The sequence below is a fragment of the Gymnogyps californianus genome, chromosome 1, assembly GCF_018139145.2.
Source record: "Gymnogyps californianus isolate 813 chromosome 1, ASM1813914v2, whole genome shotgun sequence".
Taxonomy (NCBI): Eukaryota; Metazoa; Chordata; class Aves; order Accipitriformes; family Cathartidae; genus Gymnogyps; species Gymnogyps californianus.
The window spans coordinates 27394437-27415586 of record NC_059471.1 but is presented as its reverse complement, the minus strand read 5'-3'; the positions used below and the strand labels follow the sequence as shown (position 1 = coordinate 27415586).

The following is a 21150-nucleotide window of genomic DNA, read 5'->3' as shown; positions in this document are numbered from 1 at the left end:
GACTCATAGGAATTTTTTTTGTTGTCTGTTTTTTTGCTTTAAGCAGTAAAGAATAGAGATTGTGGGCACACAGTGTAGTTCACTATCATACCATCTAATACCAGGGCAACCTTGAAATATTGGTGGGCGACAGCACAAACACCCTTGATGTAGGCTTTTGCTGCTTCCTTGGGACCATGTACTACATTCCACTGCTGCCTGAATCACTTATTAACTCCTATTGATTGGTTCACTCAGCTCTTATCTCAGTGTTGCACCGATGCTTACCTTGTGCTGTATAAGCACAAGAACTTGGTAATATTTTGGATCTTTTCTCAGGCAGCATATGGTCAGATGATATGTTCATTCTCTAAGGAAGATGAGAACTGTTTGCCTGTGGCAACAGCATCACCTGCTGTTGGATGAGGAATCAACATTCCCATTTCCTGAGGAGTTTGCCTAACGCTTATTTTATTTTTCAGGGTAACTGAGCTGAATATGCAGATCAGGATTGAGGAATAAGACCATATAACTTATGCTGAGCTGTCATTTTTTATAAAATATTGCCATATGCACATAACTTTTTCAGTAAATAACAATTCATATGTTGGGTTCTCTAGTGTCACTTTGACACAGAGAAAGCAGAATATTTTGATGTTTGGGGCTGTAGATTTTCCCCAAAATACATAAGAAGGCTCAGTCCATACTACAAAAAGATTGTGAGGGTTTTATTAGAAATAATCCTTCCTTGGGTTTGTAAATCAACATTAAAGAGGATTTCCTAAAGGAAAAAAAAAATTGGCATATTAGATACTGTAAGTCTTAGTTTAGAATCACATCTAGGAACATTGCATTTTAAATTTAATCATTATGCATAAAAATTATAGAATAATTTTGTAATAAATAAAAAATGTAGTATGTAGTATGATATTTTAAAATTTAGCAATATCTCTTCTTCCATCAGAATATGACTATAAAATAATACTTTTTAAGGGATCAGACTGATTTTACAACTTTTGTTGACTTGCCTAAAAATTAGACACGTATAGCTTCCAAGGATATCCAAGGATAGGTGTTTCCTTACATATTGCAGGAGCCAAAGTATTGATTGGTATCTCCAACTCTGAGTCACAATAACAACAACTTTGAGTCTTCCTTTCTCCTTCCTGTCTCTCCCAAATTCAGATGGCTTAGAGCTGACTTTGTGTTTCTCCATCCAGCAATGCTTTCTGTGATTTAATCCCCATATACATATACATGCTATGATGTCAGGCATTCTTTGGGGGATGTCGTGGGGAAGAATAATGCGCAATTACTTTGCTAAACACCTTACTTAATATGTTGATTAAGCTTGTGAAGACAGAGTAATGTATAGAATAAGCTTAGTTAGTGAAAAACAATGGAAATATGAGGAGAAAAACCACTTGCAGAGGTGCGCCAAATGAAATTTAAATTTTAAAACAAAAATAATTGATATTTAGGAGCAGAGTCTTTTGTCTAAGTCCTGCAGTAAATGACCAGAGAGAAAAGAATCCAGAATTAGTACTGGCTTCTTTTGAACCATAATACATGTTTGTTGTATTTTGTATATCTTGTTGGCTGAGATTTTTGACAAGGGAGGCTAAGTTCAGACAAGAGCAACGTAATGATCGGAAGAAATGGGTAATGGAGAAACATTAGAAGATTCAAATTATATAGCTTGGCAACGAGAAACCTAATGAGATTTATGAGAAGAGTCTAAAAGCATTTGAATAAATAAACCCAACAGCAGGAGGAAAATTAATTAGCTCCTGCAGGTGTGGTGTAGCTATGCTTAATAGGATGATCTTAATAAAAGTGAAAATTGAGGCAGAATACCAGAAGAGGCCCTATGAGACTAGTCATTAGGTTGGGAAATAGCAGAGGAAAAAGGTGATAACCCAGCTGATCACCAGAAAACATATGGTACTGTAAAGTAATCTTATTCAACATAGTATATTTCTAAGTGTCCATTCCCTGCAAAACACACCACTCAAGAAAGGATGCAAAGGGTGGGATTCTTCTCACATGACATTGGGCTGTCTAAATGCTAGGACTCTCATTCAAACTAGTCACCTCATATGCTCTGCAGTTCAAGGAGAGAGGCACTTACAGAACACAAATCATCCACACCTAAAATCTGAATTGCCCTCTCTCCATCCGGGATAAAAGGGGAGCCAAGAAAACTAGCTTTGGCTTTGAGATGGCTAAATTTAGGCGATATGAACCCTAGTTTGAAAAGTGAACACATAAAAAATCATCAGTTGAGCAGGGTCATGATGTTTCAGAAGTGAGTTAGGATACCTTAAAGTAAAATCCTGATGTGATAGAAAATAAGTGGGTAACTTAAGAAGGTTTATTAGCATCTAAATACTGGTGATAATGGAGGAAATTATTAGGAGCCTTCTTGGACTATTTTATTTTAATTTCCCAACAAGACTGACTATGACTATCAACTTATGTACTCATGATCATCCTCTTCAGAGGACCCACCATCAAGTCTTTCCTAGTTACTTTCTTGAGGTTTATTTCCATTTCTCATTTGTGGTGATGGCTATATATGGATTCATCTTCACTAAAATAAGTATGGAAAGGAAAGAGATAGCTGACAGCAGCAAACCTTTGCCAGGCAGTTGCATCAGAAATCCTCAGTGAACGTTTTGGTGATAATCCATCCCCTTGGAAACAAACACACTTAACATTTTGGATCTTGCCTTCAGTCAAACCAAGCTTGATTTATTCCTTTCTAAACTTTCCCTTAAGGTATTATCACTATCACTATCGCTATCACTATCACTATCACTATCACTATCACTATCACTATTATTATATTATATTATATTATATTATTAGGTATTTACTTTATAGCTCTGGGTTTCTGTGTATCCATGTAAACATCAAGCCCTCTTCCCTCTATTTGATATTTAAAACCCCCACATCTTATATGAGTTTGTGTGGAAACCAGGCTGCATCTGGTCTAAGCACTGCTGGGTCCTTCACTACACCAGTGGAACTCCCCTCCCTTGGTAGGTTCTGTTGGTAGCCAGGCTTACCGTGCTCTGCGCTTTTTTTTTTAAAACTGTCTGATCTAAATCTCCAGAAGGTACAAATTCTTACTGAATTAAACTGATTATACTTTACATCTTTATCCCCAGTGGTTCTCTGCTAGACACTCTCAAGGAAACGGAAGACTTTTTCCGTGACTTTTTCATGCTTTATTTGACGGGGTTCCTAAGTGGTGCTGCAGTAAACCACCAAGTGTTAAATATTTTTTTCCCTGACTGCAGCTCCCTTACAACACTCCTGTAAGGCAGATATGCAGAGAAGCCACGTACACCAGCTGTGACCGGCACAGAACTCTTTTACAACTAAACCCTTTACTTCTAAGGTGTATCACCTTGCACTTACAAACACTAAATTTCTTACACACCTGTTACTGTCAACCTCTTTGTTTGTCTAAACGGACATGGGTTGCTTGGATTCTTCTAGTAAATATCAATGGCATTCCTAAAAACAAACTAGCTTTTAAGAAGAGACACTGAAGGTTACTCCAGGTGCAAATTGCTAATCTAAGTGAAGTTGACAAAAATCCCAAATTTGCTGAATCAAGGTTTCCAAGGAAACCTAAGAATTCAAGCAACAACTGCAGGATAGAAGGAGACTTTCTTTTAATCTTAAATTTTTTTTGCCCATTTGTTTTTTCCACTGAGCACACACATACTCACACAACAAAAAGTAATCACATAAAGTAGTTATAAAATAAAGAAGCAGAACACGTATAACATAAGACACACGTTGTAAATTACCTGAAACATCTGCAGGTTTTAACTGGGAAGAAAGTGTTTGAAAAACCTTTAATTTCCTTCCATTCTTATTTGCTAAATTTCTGCACATCATCAGCAGAATTAGCCACAAGTGACTAATAGCTAGATGTTTCTTTTACTTCAGTTTGATGTAAAGGCATTTATTCAAACCCCTGAATATTTGAATGCAAGGATTCTTGCATCATATAATTAAACTAATCCTCTTTAGGAATTATAAAACAAATTGTTTTATCGTACAATAAATTCTTAGTGTAAACACTTCACACAACTTTGAGAAAATGATTTTTACAGAGTTCTCTCCACTAGAGGTCTCTAGAGAAATACAAGAAACAATGCAGAATAGCAGATACCTTAGGCTTTTCTTCTTGACACTACTTACATTTTGTGGAAGATGAAAATCAGCACTTGTTCTATACTTGTTCCAGGTATTTCTTTGGATATGCTCCTTCTGCTGTGGATAATAAAAAGTCCTATTACCACAGTGATAACTCACATCTATGAGGTGGTTTTATGCATTTTATAATTAGATTTTCGTCATTTATAATTAGAATTTCAACATCACATCCCTTAGGAAGCAGAATATTGCACAAAGTATTTAGCCAAAGGAAGAAAAAACCTAAGGTGACTACTTGGTGGGGTAGCCACCTTACTAAATAAAGAACAAATTAAAACAAATAAAGTAGCAATGAGCACAAGTGAATAAAGTGTTGGTTAACCAGAACAGTATTTCAGTTGGCAAATTAGAAAATGATTACTCTGGTGTGCTGTTCAGCACGCCATTATATCACAGGCAAAACAGAGCCTGGTTTCATTATTTGCTTTTATATCTGGGCTAACATAAACATAAATGAGGAATAAGATTCATGTAATTGGACTGTTTTTTCTTCTTGATGCTTTTTGCTGTTTGTTTGGTTGGGTTTTTTTTACTGGAAGTTTTTAAATTATAAGTTTGTGCAATTTCCATTGGGTTGATGGTTTTCAAAACAGTAATTTCCAGTTAAAGATGAGCTTTATCCATTTTAGGATCTGCGCATTTTTACACCACTCACCAGAACAACTCATTCAGCGATTTAGAGATTTTTCAGAAAGTCAAGCTTATGATCAGTATTTTTTTCCTCATGCTATTTTATTTCAGTGAACTTTATGTCTCCATTGACTATTTTTTACTAACACTTGCCTCATTAAATATAATCATGTCACTAGGGTTGCTATAAGGTTTAATGTTGATTATTCTTTGATTTGGTTAATTCATATAACTTTATATTTGCATATTTCTTCATCACCAGTTTCTGTGCTGCCCCATTACCTCTGCCACCATGTTTGATATTAAGTTTGACATATAACAAGCCTTCACATCTTTTCTTCTATACCTCTGAAGTGGAAAGGGCAGTTTTATAACATTAATGTATGGAAGTGGGAAGCTGAATGGTCTTAGGTTCGCTATTTGTTCCCATTATGTCCAGCTCCTACCACAATCAAAGTGGAAACAGAGAAGAGTAAGGTACTATTAATAAGAACTACCATTTTAAGAATTACAGCCTACTGTACTCTACGCAGAGAACAAATGGGATTCTCTGCGATTTGAGATTGGGTCACTAATCACAAAGCTGGAAAAATCTGGAAATAATAAATACTTGCCCTGCTCAGATTGCTTCTTCTTTAACTGTGGTGGATAGCTCTGTGAACAACAGGAGCTCAGTGCATGCCGCAGCATTAATTTCTACTCATTTTTTGATGCTACGTGGTAAGTGTGGAAGAGAAGAACATGAGCTATGCTGAGAGTTGAGAGACTCAGGGGGGAGGCACTCCTGAGAAGACAAGTTACTGGGACAGTTCTGGGACTTTCTGAAGTTTGTCAAGTTAGTTTAACAGAGTATCTTCTATTTTTTTCGTCTATAGATTGAGAACTGCAAAGGGTAATCAACTGAGGCCAATTAGCAGCTTGAAATGTTATAGCTAGACAATTAAGATGTGATATTTCTCACTGTATTTCTTGCTGCAACGACCAGAAAGAGATAAAAAGCTCTGAGAGGAACAGAAGGAGCACAGCAGTGACATTCTCCTAAAACTTGTAATATTATATCACAGAGTTGACCCGTCACCTCCTTCATCGGATCTGACAGTGATGGTTTCAGGCATGGAGTTTTACTGAGTTCACACATAGTGAGCCTAGAGATGCTGCCACTTCCATGGGCTATCTCAAGTCATTTGCAGGTAGGATGAGTATGGGTTGCAGTAGAAAAGAAGTCCACCTACCATTTAACCTAATGTCCCTGCTGTTAACCTTAGAAACCATGAAGTGTTATGGTTATGTAAGACATGACCTTAATCATAAAATGTCTATATACCTATGACTAGTTATAACCTTTACCTATGATGATATATAGGAAATAGTCTTTGTCTCTGCCCGCTGCTCTTTGCCTGATTTGTGTTTGTTCTATAATGAGAGGTTGGTCCCAGGGTGTCAGTCCAATACTGCATCCATTTCCAGTTATTCACCTCACTACTTGCTCTGGTTTGGAGGAATAAATTGCAGCAAAGAACTGCCATTAGAACTCACCTTACTTTCATAAAGATCTGAAATGATCTATAGAGTATACCTTGAAATTGTGTTCATATGCAAACACTTCTATATAAATGGCAGAATTTTTTCCTTGAGATGAAAATTGCAAACTCCGGGATTGCAGTCCAAACACCAACTGTCCCTGGAGCCTTAAGACTGTTGCTTCACTGGAGGCTTGAGCCTGCCACTTCACCCTTCTGCCTCAGTTCCCTCATTTACAGATCGGAATTACATTTTCCATTTACTTCACAATAGGCTCCCAAAGACTGACTAATAAGTATAGAAAGATATATATTCAAATTTTCAGATACTCAGGGATTTTTATATGATTACATAAAGCTCTGAATAAAAGCATTATGTAATAGCAACTGTTATTATTGGAATTAAAATGCATATTTAAGCTAATACTGCATTTGATAGTGTAACTACTTCATAATCAGGTTGTGTGTTAATTCAGCTTTTTTTTCTCAAGACAAAAATGCTATTCCGGGTTTTTGACCACAGTATTGTTTGGAACTTTCATCAACTTCACTAGTTAAACAGCTCATAGCTGATAACTGTGAGACATGGAAAACAAAGGAAAGTAGTGCAGTTCTTATGGGAACAGACAACATCTTCCTCTGGGAAGGGGAATGATCACACGCAATGATCACGACTCTGGATGCTTCAGTGCTATAAATACCCAATCATAAGTCAAAGTCTAAACTTCTCAAACTTTGTCTGCTGTTGTGTCAGCAGAATAAAATGCTAAGCCTTCTGTAATAAGGAAGAAATTAGTCAACTGGGGATTAAAAAAAATGGTTTATATGGTTAATGTATGGTACTAATTTAGGTTACTGAAGCTGGCAGAGAAAGCTGCTCTTCTAAGGAGGGTGGTACGAAGTTTCAGGTTGATCCTGTGGTTCCCTCCCACCACCTTCCAACATGTATATAAATTGTCAGCTCTCCAGACCCTTTGCCAGTTCTCTCTTCTAGACTTGCCAGAAGCAACAGAGGACTAAAGATGAAGATCTTTTTCTTATTCACCTTTTCCATTTTTTTGTTGTCTGCTTTTGAACAAGCAGCTGCTTCTGCTCACTATGACAAGATTTTAACTCATAGTCGAATAAGGGCACGCGACCAAGGGTAAGTAACTGGGTTTTATTTCTATTTTAAAAGGGAGCTTGTTAATCTTTATTCTTCCCTTTCTTCTCTCATTATATTAAATGTGATTTTTCACTATGAATTCTTATTGTCACTCAAGTAGAACTTTCTTTCTCAATTAATTTTACAAGAATTGTTCCTAAATGAAAAGCTTTCTGGGGAGTTTCAAAAGGAGACAGAATACTGTTAAACTTCATAAAATGTGGAAAAATCTAAAATCACCACTTCTCAATGAATAAAATACATGTGTTTTAGAATCACTGAAGTTAGTTACAGTTCACAATTAATGTAATGGGACGTCAGATATGTTTAATATATGTTTGAATATGTTTGAAATATGTTAGTATGTTTAAAATGTTTGAATAGAGTTGACACCTATCCCACAGTATTTGCTCTCTTTATTCCATCCTAATAAAAATCATGAACTCTGTTTAATTGCTTTCTAACATGGGAATATATACTGGGAGCCCTTTGTAAAACTTCTGTTCCCACTGGAGCAATGCAGCAAGCTGCTCAGCAGAGTACCCAAAAGACAATGCTTACAAGCCAGGCTGCTCAGAGACATGGAAATAATTTGAACAGCTGGTGTCAGGGAGACACATGTGTCTAAACATATTTTCCTTCGGTCTTCTTAAGTAAAAAACGTTCTGTGAATAAGAATTGTTTACCATCCTATCTTCCTTTGTTGAATACCCTCTGCCTGCTACACAGACACACACACACACACACACACTGTGCTTTTCAAATAAAAAAGTTCCCTGGCTTCCCACTGATGTAAAATGTATGTTCTAACTTTTGAACTGATGAATTTTTTTAATTGTAGAAGTATAAAAATTAGTGACAAAATGCCTTTGCTCCTTGGAATTTGCCATTAAGAAATTCCTTTTCCGTACACTACCATGCTAAGGAAAAAGTATTCCTCGTTTGAAATCTGTGACTCCTTTTATTTACATGCCAATTTACCCTTTGGTCCCCAGTAATTCCCAGAATGTTTACTTAGGTGCCTGTGGTACTCCAAACGGTTGGTAATCAAAATAGCTGATTGATTTACAGAAGACAGGGTTTCCTTCTACATAAAGAACAAGGCACTTTTCTTCCCCATCTCCCCATGACCTTCAGCTGCACAGATGTGTACAAGACAAAAACTGTAATGAAAAGAGTCTGATGGTATTCACAGCTCAGTCCTTGGTGGCTGGTAATTAATTCACTTCGCAGGGGGAAAGAAGAAATGTAAGGCACATTGAGACTTGACTAGGCACAGCTGGCATTCACTGCCCATCAGAGACAGAGGGTCAAACCAGAAAGGAGGGGAATCTTCTGTCCCTGCCGGGAGGGTGGGCTGGCCAAGGAACCCAGCTGGGCCGTCCCGGGAGCTTGCACTGTGGTTGCTTGAAAACACACCTGCCCTGGGAACTGAAGCCAGATGTTCATTTCTTACTCTTGCTCAACAGAAATGATATTTAAAATGTTTCTCACTCCCACCCGTAGCCCAAATGTCTGTGCCCTTCAGCAAGTTATGGGAACAAAAAAGAAATACTTCAGCACCTGCAGAAACTGGTACCAGGGAGCCATCTGTGGAAAGAAAGCGTAAGTATGCTCTGTTTCAAAACTATTCCTCATACATTGAGATATCATAATGTACGATTAGAAAACTCTCCTTCTGTCAGAGACAAACTAACTGTTTGTTTCAAATGTAGACGCAGGAAGAATTCAGTGCATAATTTTACAGGGTTACAACTTCTCTTTAGCTCCTTCTAAAACCACCTGGGTAACTGATCCAATAATTGTTGCCAAAAATAATCACAAAAGTAGTGGAAAGTCTGAAAAAAACTGAGAGCATAGTATATAGTCTTTTTTAAGTTTAAGAGGCTTCAAAGTATTTGTTCCAGCAGTACTTCTCTGAGTTAAGTATTCATAGCTCTACTTTAAACACAAAGAGGTGTGAGGTTACCCAAAAACACAGAGGGACCTAATGGGCCAGTTGTGAAAAGAATTCAGCACTACCCAGCAGAGCTGTGTGCTCAGACCGCACCTCTCCACAAAGAAAAAAAAAAATCAAAATATAGTTCTGGATACAGATTAAATCTGGGAGAGTTTGGCATTCTTTTGGAATCTGTGTGTATACTTCAATTGTCACTTCTTCTCAGAACGCAAGTCATTGCCTTCTCTGTGACAAAATGTCAGTCACTACTGCTTCGTCAGCCATAGAGCAGCTTCAGAGTGTGAACACATACAAAACCCCCAGTCCTGAACTTGGTCTGCCCCACTTGTCTCACCTAGAATTAAGTAATTTAACAGAGACTGATATTGTTTATACAATACAATAAACTAATGTTTTTCTTCTGTACCACATTTTCTCTTGCTGTTATGCAATTACTTGGATAAATTTCTCAGCAGTTGTCACAGGAAATCATTATTTTTATTTTCCCATTATTCTCTTACAGGGTCCAAATAGGTCTGGAGTGACATTTTCAGAAAGGCTTGAGTAAACAGGGAGTCCAGGCTTCAATTGCAACTCTGTTTTGGGGTATTAGGAGTCTCTTAGTGAAAGCCTATAAAACTCTTCCAAATGTCCAAGTAATATTTAGGTACACAATTTGAATAGTCACTGAGACATTTTATGTCCTAAGACATAAAGATGTTAAGTTATATTGATACATGGTGCAAATTATATGTATGAGGAACTTAAATCCATTTAAAGTAAGATTTGTACTTAGAATTTTCCTAATGAACATCAACCACTGTTTTAGGTGTTAATGTAATGTGGAATAGAGATTTTTTGTTTCTGTGCCAACGGCTTCCTTAACAGAGGTTAATATGGAAGAAAAATATCCACAGGGTTAGCAACATAAGCCAGTTGAAAATTACTCCCTTTGTAAACAAGCTCTTAAATTCTCTTGAAAATGTTTTTCTGATCAACAATAATTCACTAGATAAACTAGAAAGGAGAGCTTGAACAAGAAGTGACTGATAATTTGCAATTAGTTAGTCATATTTTTATTCTCTTGACTGTCAAAGTCATGAGTAAATAGGATTCACATTTTCCAGTCCATTCTTCAAGTTTTAAAAAGTGTTTCTAAATATAGAAACAATGACAAATTCGGGGGGGGGGGGGGGGGGGGAGATATATTTTGACTTTAAACCATTACACATAGCTCACATTGAATCCAAGTGAGCGTTTACAAACAGAATACTTCTAAGTTAAAACTGCAACTGTAAGACTTTGTAAACTTGTATGAAATTCATTGAATGGTTCTTTACAGAAAGTCAAAGAATTCTATGTTGACAAAGAATTAGATGCAGACACAATCTGGGTTTGTGCTGGGGAATGGGGGGGGACACAAAAAATGATGCAGAGTGTGCATGCATCACTAGGAGTGCTAATATGGCTACAGTCTCTCATGCTCTCTTCAGTGCATCTACATATACGACACTTTCATAATTAAAAAAGTATCCTTTTCCTATTTATTTTTTTCATTTTTCTTCAAAACCAGCTTTACATTTTGTTTCTTTTTTTGACTGGTTCAGCTGTCCTGGCTGCAAACTATTATATTCATAGTTGTTCTTGAACATGATCCCTATACTTACTAATGTAAAACTGATTAAGACTCCCAAATGATTATTTATGTGAGAAAAATGCCTCCAGTAATGATTTTTGCACTGTTAAAATCAGACATGCAAATCAGATAGTAGTCAGGCAAGGATCTGAAATGGGCTTGGATTGTGGTTTCTACTGCTCCTGTTGGGTGTCAGAGGCTTTGCATTTTTTGAGATTCCTGAAAGATACTGCATGTCATAACACAGTGTTGGAAAGGATCTTTAGGAAAAAGACTGAGGGAAGATGTAGTAGGAGGAAGTTTTCTTCCATTTTCTTTCTGAGAAAATGTTTTCAGTGCTCTGACAGCATACCATAAATTAATGGAGCTGAGTTATACTTCCGATACAGTGAGACACTGATTCCAACACACAGTCTTGCCTTTCAAGCACCGGCTTTGAAGTCTCAACTCTAAAGTCAGTCTAGACATGAAGAATGATACCATGGCCCCACCAGAGCCGAGGAAAAGACCTGATTTTCATGGGCCAAGCTGTCACCCTAAGCTTTCTGCTATTGTAAACTTTAGTGGCTACTAATTACTTACTTAAGGAGATGGAAGAAAATAACAGCAGTAAGTTAGAGTGGACGTAGCACAAATCGTACTGAACATCCTACCCAGACAAGCAATCTGATAATTCTAAATCCCCAGAGGTTTCTTTGGAATGTAATTGACTGTCCGGAATCCTAACCAATCTCTCCCATTTTGATTTTGGCTTTGTTTTTATAAGCAAATCCAGACTGGTTAGATCTCATTTTTCATACAAATTGCAGATTTGTATGCATTTGATGATGGTAATAATGATCAATTTCCAGTCAAACTAGACTGTGTGCGGTCATTTGCCCCACCTCTACCTTCAATTTTTTTCGGGACCCATAGATTTATAGTTTTTATCAGAATCTTTCCTTCTCCTCCAGGTGGCATTATAATACTGACTTCCCTTTTCCTTCAGTAGCCATGCTGCAAGTCATCCAAAATACTTCACCTTTTGAGTAAAGTCTGCCATACCACTGACTTCTTTGGCACTACATTTTATTCCACTGCAGACACATTGGGAAGAAGGGTATTTCCTGAAAATGACTTAGACTGAAACTTGGATATTCTCAAAGTCAGTTTTGGAAAACAACCTACTCCTGTGGTTTTATTCCTAGATAGATGTCATGTCTTCCCATGAGAGAAAGTCTGCTCTCAGCACAAATCTGACAGGGAGTTCATTACTTTGCTGAGCTGCAGGAGTAAAATGAGTTATGCAGTGATAGATACCTTCATGTGTCAGGAAAAATTTTGAAGCAATAGGCAGTTTGGATTCATTGAACTAAAGTCAGATGGTGACTTTGTTCTCTTCACTGACTAGAATTTAGAGGAATGTAAGCTGTAAAACATTTTACAGAGCCTGAGTAAGGCCCTAAGCAAGAAGCCTGCTACAGCCAACTAGAGGAAGACCTTTGAGCAGTTGGGCTGGGTGGATTTGGGCATGAGAATCTACACAAAATTATCACCTACCTTCTCCCTCCTCTTTTAACACTCCTGCCATTGTACAAGCACTCACAGAGCAAGGCTAGAGGCGGAAAACAGTGTGTATGAGAGTAAATTCAGTCATAGAACTCCTGAGGTTTTTTTGGTGGCTGTAATAGAGCATCTGTTACAACTTAGTCTTAGCTGTTAATGGGAGTTTTATACTCTGTGTACTCAAAACAGAAATGCAGACATGACTAAAGAGGATACTGTCATAAGAATGCTAATCCAAAGGACAATGGCTTTTCTCATGTTAATATCTCCATGTTAACAAGTCCTCCCTAACTTGTATATATGATCTATAAAATGTTAATTTAAGAATGCTTTTATTATTTACACTTCCTATCCACTGCTGTAAATTTCCAACTGGAATGCAACGTAAAGATTTTCTAAAATCAAAGTCTGTTGGACTAGAAGTCTTTCCACTGTTTCTCTGCAGTATTTTATCTCCATGCCAGCAAGGAGTAGAAACAGAAGAGTGACAGAGCTGATCTGAATAAACTGAAAACTGGCTCTGTTAGCCAAGAATAACAAGGGCATAAGGTAGTGTTGCTCTGACGCTTTTTCCTTTGGAATATACTCCTTTGGATGAGGTCAGAACAACTTTGTGCTAAAAAAACCCCAACAACCAACCAACCAAAAAACCCCACCCCAAAACCAAAAAAAACCACCAAAACCTCCAAAAACTCAAGAATGCAGCATTGCTTGTTATCTGAGTAACTGTGTTCTTTGCTTGGGCAACATCTTACAATGAACCAGTAAGGAGATACAGATGAGGATAACTTATGGTGTGAGATGGTACTTCCCCTGTGTACTGTGTCTATACATGAGTGGTGCTGAGGAACTGCATCTTGCACTGAGTTTTGTCTGGTTCTAACCTTGTCAGGGGATCCTCCACACAGATGCTTTTTTTCCCATTCCATCTTTCTCACTACATTTTGAGCACAGCTGATACATGGACCTTCTAATTGCAGTCAACTGTAAGGGAACATGAATACAGTAAGCAGGAATTTGCAGTAATCCTTGATGACTGAAAAAAAGCCTGGGCTGTACATAACAAGTTACATGGTAAAAAAGGCACTGATCTTGTAATGCTTGGCTGAAGAAGCATTTTCTTTCTTAACTATGTTCTTCAGCCAATTTTCTGCCTTTCATTAATTGTGTCGTTGTTGGATGTGGTAAGAAGACTAAACTTGCCATGTCTTATTCTATGCTTATAACTCAGCTTCCTCTTTCCGTTTTCCAAAAGCTAATTAAGACTGCAATCTTTCATAGCTGCTCATGGGGTGAGGAGCAGATATTTTTCTATCCCATGGAAGGAAAAAATATTTTCTCATGACAAAGCAGTTCACACAGTTGGGAGAATATTCTGGCTTCTATTCTGCTACACAGTTTTCTCTAATCAGATTTTTTTTTTTCATTAGCTTCTGGCAGGAATGCAACAAGGAGGAAGAGTATAAGGTTAATTTCCTTATTAGTTAGAAAATCTGTAGCCTAAACTGTATGCTATTCTTGCATTCTGAAGAAATAGCCATTCAGTGAATTCCTTTAGAGAAAGAGATCTATTAAAAAGAACTATACAAATACTTTCAATATGTGGCTTCTCAGTTGAAAAGATGCACATGGCAGAAGGGTGAATATGTCATGTGTGTATATGTATATGAGGGAATGAAGACAAAATATTTTCATAGCACAGAGAAATGAAAGACTATGTGTTTTAAAAAAAAATTCTTTGATCTTCACCAGCTCTTTCAGATTGCTGTCAATTACGGAATTATAATCCTCACTTTTAAAATCATGCTTTGTAATGCTATTGTTCTTCCAGTCTACTTCCATTTTTTAATCTCTTCAAGTAGTTTGGATGTTGCAGGCCTTGAGTCCAACTTTTCATTTGAATAAGCTGTTCATTTTAATGTGCTTGTGGTTAATGTTTTGTCAGCTTTAGTTTATGAAAAATGAGAGAAGTGTACTCAGCTGCCACCAAAGAGTCTACAAATTAAAAGCTGGAATGTAGTGGTAAAGACTCAGCAAAAACCTTCAAGGAATTAGTGTTGAGAACTCTAGCACTGCCAACATCAGCCACACCTATAAAAATAAATCTATGATATAAAACCGTGATGGCAACTTTTCCTTGTCATTCACAGTGTACCATAATTTGAAAAGTAATATCTGAAGTCTAATGTCTTAAACTTTATGTTTTAGACTTTGGTAAGGTTGTATAATTTGTTGGCATTCCCCCTCCTGAGGAGCCAAAATCAGCTCTGTGATAACTTTAGTGAATTTGCACTTTCGTGTAAGACAGGAGAATTTGTCAAGCAGATCTATGGTAGAGCTTTTATTTCTGCCATATTAATTAAGAAGACATTATATCTTATAAGACCATAAATGCTAAATTGAGTGTTACAGTATAGAATTATCAGTTAGCCCTGTTTTGCTGTTATGTATATCTCACACGTATTCAAGAATGAGAATATTTTATTGACATCGTTATATAACAGTTCCTAGTCCCTGGTATTGCTAAATTCTATGTATGCTGTGGTGACACACTCTTTTAACTCTGTTTTTGATTTCTTGTAGTCTGGTTTTCATCCTCACTACATTTACCAGTGAACTTTCCCTTGTGTCCATCCATCCAGTCTTTAGTGACTTTCTTCTCTATAACCTGCTTTATGTCTGTTCTTAATTAGTTCTCTCCCTCATTCCTGAGCTTCTTCAAAGTCTTCCTTGAAAAACTGAGACTCTGCCATCTTACTATCACCATACAATCCACAGGATCTTCTCCTAAATACCTGTTTAGTTTCTATATCCAGTATGTATGTGACCTCATGTAGTTTCACCATTTTAATTTCTGTTCAGTTCACTTATTTTTTTTCTTTTTCCTTTACAGCCTTGCTGCCACCAGTTTCTCTCGATGTCCTCACTTTCTTTATTTTTCCCTTTCCTGAATCTTTTCAAAATAGACCGGTTAAATTAGTTTTCTTCAGCTGTTGTTCTAGTCACATCATCTTTTAATAACTTTACATGAGTTTCACATCCCCTCCCATGTTCCTTCCTAGCACTTAAACTTAATGATGGCAGTCATTCTATAAATTCAAAAGCCTTACATTTAGTAAAATACAATCAATTTGTAGTCTATACAGAAAAGGTTGAATGATAAAAAAGGGATGAAGATCTGGAAAGTGTGTACTTAGCAATGAAAAATTCATAATAAAAAAAATAAAAATTAGACTCAGCTAAAATTAGTATACACTTGTCCAGTATATTATTTAATTGTGCTTTTGTCTATATCCCACAGAACTGTCTTATATGAGTGCTGTCCTGGCTATATGAAGATGGATGGTATGAGAGGATGTCCTGCAGGTACAAGCTTATTTTCATATGGATGAGTCAGTATATGAGAAGCATTACAACACAAGAGGCTTTCAAAGGTGGTCATCTTGAGAAATGATTGCCTCTTTTTAAGATTTACTTCCTGAGAACACACAGCTTCATTTGCATACAGCCAACACAGTTAAAAATCAGCCAGCACTGAATTTGATCATGCAGTTTAAGTTGAATTTCCCAGCTCCTTCCAGTTGCTGGATTGGAGAGAAACAATAGTGTCTTCCGTTCCCAAAGCTGCCAAAGAACTTTTATTCCTATGCCCTTCACACCCCAGAATAACCTAAAGCATACCAGTGAGGTCAGAAACCCAGGACATGAGGTGTGGCATATCTAAATTCTGTTTATTCCTTTTCCTGAGAAGACTTGAATCTTATTACTAAGAGTGTTTTAGGCTTTAAATAAACTAAGAACGAGTTAAAAACAAGACACGAAGTCTTAATTTCTCCTATTTGTGCTATTCTGTTTTGCATAAATGTAATTAATTGCAGCAGAGAAGAGTAATCTGAGAAGGAATATATTTCATCACTTTAGATCCCTATATCTGAACTAGTCCTTTTACATTCAATAATAGTTAGGCATATCTAAGGCAGAGTTCAGTTTGTTTAGATGAATTAATCTCACTTTAGATGTTTACATTAGGATGAGGTCAGTCACGGTCTAGAATTGCCTGTTCCTCTCCATGACCATAAAAAGAGCCAAGAACAACTAGCTTGCATGCAGATGCCTAGAATTAGGACAGATGAATCCTGTTCTCATGTAGCAGTGTTTTAACTGTAAGACTATGGCCATTCTTACTCTCTGGATGAATCAATATATGCAGAAACCACACACTGGAAGAAGAGCAAGAGGCCTCATGAGAAGAATTCTGGTCCACCATGACCAAATGAGACCCACTCCATTGAAATTTTTGTGATTATAGATGGAATTTACTCCTGTCCTCAATGGGTAGCCTCCCATTTCAAGTTGGGTTGGCACAAAACAAGACAACTCTTCTAAAGAAAACATTACAATATTCTGTTTTGTTTGATCTAATTTTTCATTAAGCAAACTAAAAAACTAAATAAGAATCAGATGTGTTTGGATCGTTTTTGCGTATGTTGACAATGGAATTTTAATCTAAGCACATTTTTTTTAAATTTATTTAAACAGTTTCAGAAAGGCAATAGTATTATCCAACCAAAAGAAACAAAGTAGATTTGGTTGTGAGAAACTGGATGACTGAAGAGTTTACAGTATTCTTATCTCATGTTTATTTCAGTTGCTCCTATTGATCATGTATATGGTACACTTGGTATTGTGGGAGCTACCTCCACGCAGCAGTATTCTGACATATCAAAGCTGAGAGAAGAGATTGAGGGACGAGGATCATTCACTTTCTTTGCACCAAGCAATGAAGCCTGGGAGCAACTAAATTCAGTAAGTGTGTGTGTGTGTATGTATACATGCGTGCATGTGTTAAAATGTGTTTCTCTTTCAGCTAATGTTGTTTTAGCTGCAACAGCTAGTCTGTGACAAGGTAGACTAGAAACAATATTGATATTTTAGATATAAAAGGACTTTACACAAATTATAATAAAATAATTTGTGTGTTTAACATGCATTGCTGAAGCTAGAGAGTCTGAATTTATTTTCAGGAGTACTAAGCAACTGTAAGTGTTTCTTATTTAAGCACTTGCATGACAAATGCTAATATTGCTAGTGTTATTAGCATAGTTTTGGGGAAACTGACAGGAATTCCAGTACTTGTATGATGTAGAGTATAATTGTACTTTGTCAGTGATTCAGGTGTCCTCTTTTAGTAATGTTTTTAGTTAAATAAATATTGAATCAAAGCTCCTCCAATGACTTGTCTGTGATGAGACCTCTTGTCTTTCATTTGTGAGCAAATCAGACTAAAGCATCATTTAAGTAGAGCCAGATTGATAGGTATCAAAGTCGTGTCTCCTAACAGGAAATACCCATTGTTGAATATATTGAAAGCATATGTTAAAGTAAAGCAATATATACATCTTTCCAACTGGAAGAATGTTTTGAAGCTTCTAATTAGTTAAATTCCTTTCTTCAGGAAATTCACAGGAATTTGGTTGACAATGTAAATATTGAACTGTATAACGCTCTCCACCACCACATGGTAAACAAGCGCATGTTGACAAAAGATCTTAAGAATGGCATGACTCTGGTGTCTATGTATAATGACCAGAAGTTGCTTATTAACCATTATCCTAATGGGGTAAGTCTATTCTCTTTTCTTTTTTCCTAATATAATTATTCGGTTATAGCCATTACTCTTTCTTTTATTTCCTTCTATAGCTAAGAAAATAGGTTATAGAAAGTTTAACATCTAGCAAGTCAGTTGCCACTGACAAAAATAAATAAATTTTATCTTGAAGAAATTTTGTCTGCTGTGTAAACTAATCACTAAGAAAGAATTAATGAACATATGCTGTTTGCTGTTTAGAAATCAAAGTTCAAACGAGAATGAACTTTCTTCCTAAAAGACAAAGCCTTTTGTGGCCAATATATATGATCATAATAAATGTGAGAGCAAAATCTACTATTAATCTTCATGTGTTTACAAAACAATATTAAATCAGCTCTCTTATTTGAATTGGAGTGCATGGTAGAAGCATTTAAGAATGTAGGGGACACCCATCCATTATTTGGCTGGAAAAAAATTCATTTTTATAAATGCTAGAAATCTCCCATGCCTTAAATGCATTGAAATGTTTATGTTGGACTACAGTTTACATCAGTAAAAAACAATAAAATCACCATATTAACCAGATATGGAAAACAAATCTGAATAATTGCAATAAGAAATTAAACATGAATATGAAATCAATGTAGCCTGAATAAATCTGCTGCTAGCTTTCCAGAAGCTTAGTCAGCCTTTCAAATCTTACAAGGTTTTACTTAAAATTTAAAATAAAAACTGAAAGAACAACAGTGAATACATAATGTACAGTACATACTTTGCCAATCTGTAAGAATCAGATTCCAAGTTTATGATCAAATTAATGCTTAATCTTCTACTGCTTGATTCTTCAAATATAGGTTGTTACTGTTAACTGTGCCAGGGTCATCCATGGCAACCAGATTGCTACCAATGGTGTTGTTCATGTCATTGATCGTGTTCTGACCGCTGTTGGAAATACCATTCAAGATTTCATTGAAGTTGAGGATGATCTTTCATCTCTTAGAGTGAGTGGACAAGTGAAAATGCTTCTCTGGTCTTTTAGTTTTTTCTTCTTTCTTTTCTATTTGTGTATGACACCTGGAAATAAGAAGGGTTAGTTCAGTAAAAGACAGAAATAAATTAAATTAAGAACTCCAGCTAATATTGCAAATCTAGCTATATAAAAAGGCAAAGTACATTTTACATAAGGAGTCTGCTTCGGCTCTTTTGCGGATCGAATAAGACCACATCAATAGGATGGGTAGTGTCCCTGTGCATAAAAAAGTGTGCCTTCTTTTCAAGCACTGAGGTAATGAAATGTGTGAGCATAAGTTAGTGTCTGGTGCTAGATAAATAATTTCAAAATGAACGATAGAAAATGGTAAAAATCCCAAATAAATTCCAGAACCTAACTCATGGCAAGTTTCAGAACACCAGTAGATACATGTAGGAAGGATTTTTCTTGCAGAGAGGAAGCAGGTTTTTTTCTGTCCAAGTTTCTAATTTCTCCTTCTGGAAGATGTGTCTGCCTAGTGTAATGGGATTTCATGTTGCACATGTTTAAAGAAATATGCCACAGTTTTGCAAATAGCTGTTGTCCTTTTCCCTCCTTCATCTCCTCAATAAATACAAAAAAATATTTTAAATACAGAGGCATAAAGGTGGAAAAGACTCTCTGAATCCCTCAAATCCAGTCCATGACAGTCATAGGCAACCACATCATTTAATCCCTTTAAAAAACTGAATATAAAAGCCAACCCTTTCTAGCCTCCAGCTGAAAAAGAAGCCCTCTCTATTTCATTTTTTCCTGTGCATTCTCTTGTATCTCTTCTATTTGGGTTTAACTTTTGTGAACTCTAAGCAGACATTTTCACTTAATCCTAGATAAGGTCTTACCTATTCCTTTTATATTAACTTGCATACCTCCCTAACTCTGCCTGAAAAAAAAATACTGGTTTCTGGGATACATACTAGCATCATGCTTGTTTTTCTTTCAGTTGCATCACATTGCACTCTGCCTTTCTGACTTTTCGAAGGGTGAAGTCCCTGTTTATAGCACATACACCCGCTAATTCCTGTGTGCACACCTCTGTACTTCATACTGTTTTAATGACTTTGGCTCCAAAAGGAAATGTGCTAAAGAAACCATTAAACAAAATCAACCTTGAGACTCTAATATGACATTTCTTTTAGGATGGTTATTTCCATCTGCCAGTTCGTCAGTTTCATATGCAGTTTATCTTTCTGTCTTAGGTTGAGCTAATAGTATTTCATATTTAACTGTGCAAATTCTTTACTCCAGTCCAGATGTGTTCAATTTTACATATGTTCTTTTTCTAGAAAATCTGTTCATAATTTGTATTGGCATACTCTATCATATTACCCTTTTAATCCATCATATATTCTCACAATATCTTTGATTACTTTTCCTGCATTGTTCTTTTTCTTCAGTCTTTGATTCTAATGAGGACAGGTTGCAGCCACCAAAGAAATACATATTGTTACAGTATTCTCTTTTAGGATTAATTCAATAATAGAAACGCCAAAATTGTGAGGTTGTACAGAGGTGATTTATAAGCAAGTTAAGAAGATTTTTGTGTTTAACTTTATTTTAATAAACAATTGTGTTTAACTTTACTTTTTTAATGTCCAGAGCTGAGTAACATTTTAGGGATTAAAAACTTGGAGATAATTTTTCCTAGCTTTAAAGCCTGAGACAGAATAGAATAGAATATTTCAGTTGGAAGGCATCTACAATGATCATCTAGTCCAACTGCCTGACCAATTCAGGGCTGACCAAAAGTTAAAGCACGTTATTAAGGGCATTGTCCAAAAGCCTCTTAAACACTGACAGGCATGGGGCATTGGCCACCTCTCTAGGAAGCCTGTTCCAGTGTTTGACCACCCTCTCGGTAAAGAAATGCTTCCTAATGTCCAGTCAAAACCTCCCCTGGT

The 21150-nt window shown here is 36.4% G+C and overlaps 1 protein-coding gene across 11 annotated transcripts in view; it reads left to right on the top strand.

Moving 5' to 3' along the window:
* The first annotated feature begins 7323 nt into the window (after positions 1-7323).
* Positions 7324-21150, top strand: part of POSTN (periostin) — a 37876-nt gene continuing 24049 nt past the window's right edge. For all 11 annotated transcript variants that reach the window (XM_050915471.1, XM_050915470.1, XM_050915469.1 and 8 more), the window contains exons 1-6: positions 7324-7509; positions 9016-9114; positions 15931-15995; positions 17278-17435; positions 18085-18249; positions 19074-19220. In XM_050915471.1, the coding sequence (XP_050771428.1) occupies positions 7388-7509; positions 9016-9114; positions 15931-15995; positions 17278-17435; positions 18085-18249; positions 19074-19220 (756 nt within the window). In that variant the 5' untranslated portion in view covers positions 7324-7387. The remainder of the gene's footprint in view (positions 7510-9015; positions 9115-15930; positions 15996-17277; positions 17436-18084; positions 18250-19073; positions 19221-21150) is intronic.